The sequence below is a fragment of the Rosa rugosa genome, chromosome 3 (assembly GCF_958449725.1).
Source record: "Rosa rugosa chromosome 3, drRosRugo1.1, whole genome shotgun sequence".
NCBI classification, from domain to species: domain Eukaryota; kingdom Viridiplantae; phylum Streptophyta; class Magnoliopsida; order Rosales; family Rosaceae; genus Rosa; species Rosa rugosa.
In genome coordinates, this window is record NC_084822.1 from 30291817 (window position 1) to 30298318 (window position 6502).

The 6502-nt window shown below is 41.5% G+C and overlaps 1 protein-coding gene across 1 annotated transcript; it reads left to right on the plus strand.

The window, feature by feature from the left end:
* The first annotated feature begins 226 nt into the window (after positions 1–226).
* LOC133736892 (transcription factor VIP1) lies at positions 227–4342 on the plus strand. Its single transcript, XM_062164494.1, has 4 exons — positions 227–985; positions 1241–1373; positions 3513–3597; positions 3757–4342. Exons 1-4 carry the CDS (start codon positions 429–431, stop codon positions 4008–4010), a joined length of 1029 nt encoding a protein of 342 aa, XP_062020478.1. The 5' UTR covers positions 227–428; the 3' UTR covers positions 4011–4342.
* Positions 4343–6502: the final 2160 nt, after the last annotated feature.

The following is a 6502-nucleotide window of genomic DNA, read 5'->3' on the forward strand; positions in this document are numbered from 1 at the left end:
CTCCTACCTTCAATCATGTTTGCTGTTGAAGTCCACACTACAAAGTTTTAGAATAATGATTCTCAATTAACTATCATTAGCATAAGGATAACAAAGTGACCCACTAAATAAAACCAAACCTTTTTCTTTTTAAATATAAAATTAATAAAACTAGGCTTTTTCTATATATAAACAAAAAATTAACATAAATAAAACTAGGCTACTTAAACCCAAACCCAAAGTGCTTTTTCTCATTTTACCAACCCCTCCCCTTTTGCTCTCCTTTTTCTCTCTCTATATATTCAACCCACTCTCTCATCAAAATCCCTCCCACACCTCTTCCCTTCTTCTTGTTCCCTGTTGTTTTCAAGACTCCACCTTTCCTTCAACAAACACTGAACACCTGGCCTGAGCAGACGCCGTGTCGTTTTCATCAGAGTTCAGAAACAATGGATTCCAACAGCCACAGCTTCACCTCACCCACCTCCTCAAACGACATTGAGCAGATGCCGGAGACCCCCCACCGCGGTGGGTCCTACCACCGCCGCGCCCACTCCGACTTCTCCTCCTTCCGCCTCCCCAACTTCGACGACCTCCTCCTCTTCGACCCTTCCGACCTCGACCTCTCCTCCTTCCCCTCCCCCTCCCCCTCTCCCGTCCCCCCGCCACGTGGCACCACCACCACCACCCCCGCCAACTCCGCCGTCGTCCCCATGCCGATCGACTCCGACGACTCCTCCGCCTCCCGCCCCAGGCCCAGCGCCGCCGCCGCGCATTTCCGCAGCCTCTCCGTCGACTCCGACTTCTTCGACGGCCTCGCGCTCGCCGGAGACGCCGGCGGGAAGGAAGTCGTTGGGGGTAAGAGGGCCGGCGGCGGCCACCACAGGCACAGCAACTCCATGGACGGCTCCTTTGATTCTGAGCTCTCTCTCGATGGGCTCAAGAAGTCCATAACTCCTGATAAGCTGGCTGAGCTCTCTCTGATTGACCCTAAGAGAGCTAAAAGGTGCCTCCTTTTCGCTTCCATTTCCTTCACTGGGATCATTCTTTCTTTCTAGGGTTTTCTCTATGGTTTCTCCAAATTTGGGATCAACGGGGAAATTAAGCTTTGAGTTTTCGAAAATTTTCACAGTAATGAATCTAATTTGATTAATTAGTTGGGCTAATTTGTTTTTTTTGCTGAAAAGTTGGGGGTTTTTTTTTAGATATTATTTGTTTGGTGGAATGAGAAATTGAGATTTGTAAATTTTGTGGTGTACAGGATCTTAGCTAATAGACAATCTGCTGCGAGGTCCAAGGAGAGGAAGGTGAGATATGCAAATGAGCTGGAGCGGAAGGTGCAGACGCTTCAGACAGAGGCAACCACCCTATCGGCACAGGTCACACTGTTACAGGTAATACCTAAGACTTTTGACTTTCGTAGGTTCTTAGAGTAAGGGAGTATGAATTGGGCAAGACTTTTAGGTACTACTGGCTAATTGAATGGAACCCACTGTTTGGATTGTTATGCATGGTCTTTGCATAAATGGAATTTTATGGTTTGCAGTGATTATCATGAAGTTAATTTCTTTGTATGTTTCTGGGGGTGGTCTGGTTTCTGAGCACGGGTTGATATCTTTCGAAACGTTATTTATGGCTATTTCTCGTTTTCTACTTGTTAAATTGTTAATCCTCTGGTTCCTAAAATAACGCGGTTTTGAAAACAAGCTCAAAATCAGCTCAAAAGACATATGCATAACTGAAACATAAGGTAACTGTGTCTGTCACAACCATCTTAGGTTTATGTCGGCATTTGAACTGGGACAAATGTTTTAGTTTTAAAATGAGACCTGAACTTTAACCAATCTGTATGATACATGTTGCTAATTTAATATGCCTAACAAAAACAATCATTACATGCTACATGCTAAGTATTTGTGTATGGTATCCTAGTGACATTCTGTGTTGTTTTTACACATGAGGATGGAGTCTAAGTTCTTACTGTTAGTGGTTGACCTGATGGTGAAAATGACATGGGTTGCTCCTAGCCTGTAAATAATAAGTAGCTATTAAGGATCAGTTCCTAATTAGTGTTAAAAGATTAGATAGTTTTCTAAGATGAATGACAATTATTTCAGAAATTAAATCCCCTTGAAATTCTCTTCATTTGAGTAATTTAAATTCATTTTTTTTTTAATATTGTAAGATACATTAAATGTCAGTTGTAAAGGGAAAAAATGTAAGCATATGTCCATAGCCCCCCCTGCTGCATGTTTATATGCAGCCTGATTATGTTATGTTATAACTCCAGAGTGACAAGGTCCAAAACGGTTTAGGTGGGGCTTTTCTGCTGCGTGTCTGAGACCCACCAACAACTAACATGTCAAGTCTGGAACCCCCTACTACTAACAGAATAGCCCAAAATATGCCACACCTCACGGGCATGTTAGTCTGTTATATCGGTGGGTCTGATGAGCCATGTGGCACTCCAGCCACTCTCAAAGACCTTCTCTAGCTGGACTAGGGAATAATGAGTAGGCTTATACGTGGTTTGAGTAGCATTTGTAGGTGTGAAGTGTTTGGAGTTCAAGACCCTTTTTGACCTTTTTCACTGAGAAGTTACAACCCCACCTAGTTAGTTATGTTAGGTTATAACTTCAGTAGCATGGTAGTTATTTCAAGACTTTACTTCGTGTAAATTAATGTTGTATTAAAGCATTGGTACAGTTCTCAATAAGCATCCTTTTGCTCTCAGCACAAGTCTTTACAACTAAGCTCTCTTTCTACCCTTCTGAGCTCTCTCTTCTTCTTCTTCTGGCAAACATTGGTTTGGTTTATCTTTCTTCCTTGAAGACTCTAGAGTTTGATATGACAAATGGATTTGAGAATTTGGGATTTTCATTTGAATCTACTGACGTGGAACCTTTGTTTCTCAGTTTCTCGTTGCTAGATTGTAGATTCTATAATTTGACATATCAAATACAGATTTGGAGTCTTCCACTGAATCTACTTACTTACAATAGTATCTACTAAGTATCTGATATTTTTTTTTTTAAAAGTCTGGGCATATCCAAGCCTTATCGAGATCTAACAGCTGCTTGCTGCAACCACAGGCCTTATATCTTCAGGCTTCTTGGATATGGTGGAAAGTTTGTTTGTTATAGCTTAATTTCAGTGTGTAGAAGGTAGGTGCATCTTCAGATGTCCATACTATGATATATGCATGCGGTGTGTAGTTTATCAATATCTGAATCATTACTTCCAAACACCTCAAGTGATGATATACATTTGATGTGCCACGTGACTGGATGTATGTGTCTCCTTAAATTATAGGTGGGCTCTTAGGTACTTAATCTCTATGGCATAAAATTATGCAAATTCTCTTGCTGTCAGCCTGCTGATGACCTGATTGAAAACTCAGATTGTGTCTCGTTGGTTGTCGTGCTTTTATGTTGGTTGAAGTGATCATATAAACATAACAAGACAGATAATAAAGGAATGGTTACAATTAATACAAAGTACAATGATGTTTATGTATCTTATGTTTGATGCAGAGAGACACTACTGCAATAACTGCTGAAAATAAGGAGCTCAAAATTCGGCTACAGTCTATGGAGCAACAAGCACAGCTGAGAGATGGTAATGCTTATGCTTTAGTATGTTTTGCCTGTTTTTATGTGGGGCTTGTAGAAGCCTTGGAGTGATGGAACTGTTATGTTTTTATGTGTTTCCAAACACCTAGAGCCTTCAAGTTTAATTAGCGTATATCTGAATTAATTTTTTATTTTACACCTGCAGCCTTGAATGAAAAATTAAAGGAGGAAGTGGAGCGGCTTAAGATTGAAACCAGCCAAATCCCCCATGGGAGTGGAAACCCTTTCTACAGAGGGCTCCCCCCTCAATATGCGCCGCCCCAGTCTGCCTTGCATAATCAGCTGGGTGGTAGCCAGAGCCAGCACCAGCACCAGCACCAGCAGCTTCACGTGCTTCATAACCAGAACGTCAACGGGCAGCCTCACCCGAGTTTCATGGACTTCAACCAGAGGGCGTAGAACCTCTATTTGAAGTCATTAACCAAAGGAGTTCGACATTGTTGTAGTATTTAGAGGAGGAGGGTGGGTAGTTAATCACAGATAGCTTCTTGTATATACTACATGCAGATGTATATGTATGTGGTACAGGCAAAGGCTGTGAAGATTTGTTGCTCAGATCAGAACCACAGTACACAGTTTCCTGTATCAATTATTCCTATTAGGATAGGGTTATTTAGTGCAAATCTTATTGCAACACCTGTGTTTACCCTCTTTGTGTTTTATTGAACCAAGCAACCTCTAGGTTCCTTCATGCTAATAGGCCTAATATGATGATATAATATTTCCCAGTACAGATCGCAGTTTGGATCGTCTGTTTGTGTCTGTTCTTTTTCGGTCTTCAAATTATTAAATGCAAGAGATGCTTCTAAATGTTGAGCCAAATGACGTGTCATTGTTGCGGTGCGGTGGGTGTGTAAATGTATGAGTGGAGCATTAAAAAACTAGCTGAGTCGTCATCATCTTTTATTTAATGTTCCTTATGAATCATCGAGAAGGAGAACTGGAGAAATATCACACATAGTTGGAGTGAGCATGACGTTTACCACCGTTGTACAGGTACTATTGACAATCATCCTTAGCGAACTTTTCTATCATATATCTGCAAGGTAGGGGGAAAGGAGAGGATTTCAATTTATCAGCCTAAATGTTTCACCAAGAAATAGAATCAAGTCGATCAGTGCTCTTCGAGTTTCATGACTAAGGGTTTGTCCTCACTAATTTGATTGGTCTAGTTTTAATAGTTAGGCAGTAGATTAATTTTGACGGTAAAGTGTTCATGTGGTTTAAATAAAACTCACTTGGCGATGACAATGATGTGAAATGCTCAATCATCTCAAGTGCCGATGAGTTCTTTGATGGTTCTGTTTTGATGACATAGGTGTGTTATAATTGAGATATGCGACCCACACAGTCAATCGTGCTAGGAGAAAATTGACACATTTTTATTTTAGTACTTTTATGTGCAAAATATGAGATATTTATGATATATGATTTTAAATTAGTCAGCCAACTTAAACAAGATCTTTAGGGTAACTTCAACTATGAAGTCTCATTTGGGATTGCTATCTTCATTTTAGCACCTCGTTCTTTCACTATACCAATTCTCATATCCATCTATGAGATGTTATGTGAGGGCCGGGGTGCTGTTTTTACTATTTTTGATGAAAATATAATATGAGTATAATTTTTATAAATATTATATTAAAACTATGTAAATTTAATTAAATAAGGTAAAAATTCGTATTTCTATTTTTATCATAATATTTAAAAATTATATCGATCACATAGGTGACACTATGTGTGCTTTGCATAAAAGAGACTCATCATGAATTGCAATTCCTGCAAAGGTTAGGGCAATACCAATAAAACTATGATATTCTTAATAAATCTTACCTGACATGATAAGAGTATAACCAATTTCATATGCTCAAATTATAGATACAGATATTAGTTAAAGAATAGGGCTAAATACTGTTTACCACCCTGTGGTATGGACCTCACATCAATTCAGTCCCTCGACTTTCAATTTCATCAAAAACACCCCCGCACTATCATTTTCTCGTCCAATAGATCCCTCCGACTCAATTCCGTCAATTTCAGACATTAAATGCTGACGTGGCATTTCCAACTCATCAAAAGTGGGGCCCACACGGATGTGAAATTCCCAAAATGACCCTGGCTCTTTAATATCTTATTCTCACTCCCTCACGATCTTCTCTCCCTTCTTTTCTTCTCTTCTTCTTCGTTTCTGCTCAAGCTCAGAGATGGCTGCTCAGCCCACCTCCGCCGCTCCCCACTGATAGTCCGCAGCGCGACCTCGTCTGCAAAGCCACCCAATTCATCCTCGTCTGCTCTACCTCCGATCCTCAAATCCCTAAACGCCGATGCCGACCTCGCCCTCCCAATTTCCCAAACGACTCCGACTCAAATTGGTAATCAAACCCCACTTCTATTCTCCACTTCTGGAGATGGATGAGGAGGTGAGGGGAGGGCTGGTGTGGGTGTTCTTGGAGGGTTGGTTTCGGTGTTCTTGAAGTCATGTCAATTGCTGGAAAATTTTGGGGCTGTGATCTGAGTTAGAATAGGGGCGGCTGGGTTTGATTTGGGTTGAAAAATTTGGTTTCATGCATTCTGTTTATGTATTGGGTTTGTTTTTATTGCTATTGTGGACCAAATTTGAACTGTGGCATGTGGATTTCGAGGTTCGAATCGAGAAGGGCTTCGGCGGCGGGAGCGGCGAGAACCGGAAGCTGTCAGCGTCGAGGCCGGCCATGAGCTCCCAAGAGTTGATGACTTCGGGTCGGACCAGAGCGATCTGGGCTGGGAGAGGGAGGTGGGAAAGATGGAACCCAATGTGAATCGAGAAGGTGGGGTGGTGGGTGGGGAGGCTGTAGGTGGAGGAGGTGAGGAAGACGATGTGGTGGCTCAAGGCAGAGCTGCCGAGCTGGGAG

Excerpts from the sequence above, each read along its gene's own strand:
- LOC133736892 (XM_062164494.1), top strand. The coding sequence starts at position 429 with ATGGATTCCAACAGCCACAGCTTCACCTCACCCACCTCCTCAAACGAC. Across the intron at positions 986-1,240 it reads GACCCTAAGAGAGCTAAAAG|GATCTTAGCTAATAGACAAT; the intron begins GTGCCTCCTTTT and ends TGTGGTGTACAG. Across the intron at positions 3,598-3,756 it reads ACAAGCACAGCTGAGAGATG|CCTTGAATGAAAAATTAAAG; the intron begins GTAATGCTTATG and ends TTACACCTGCAG.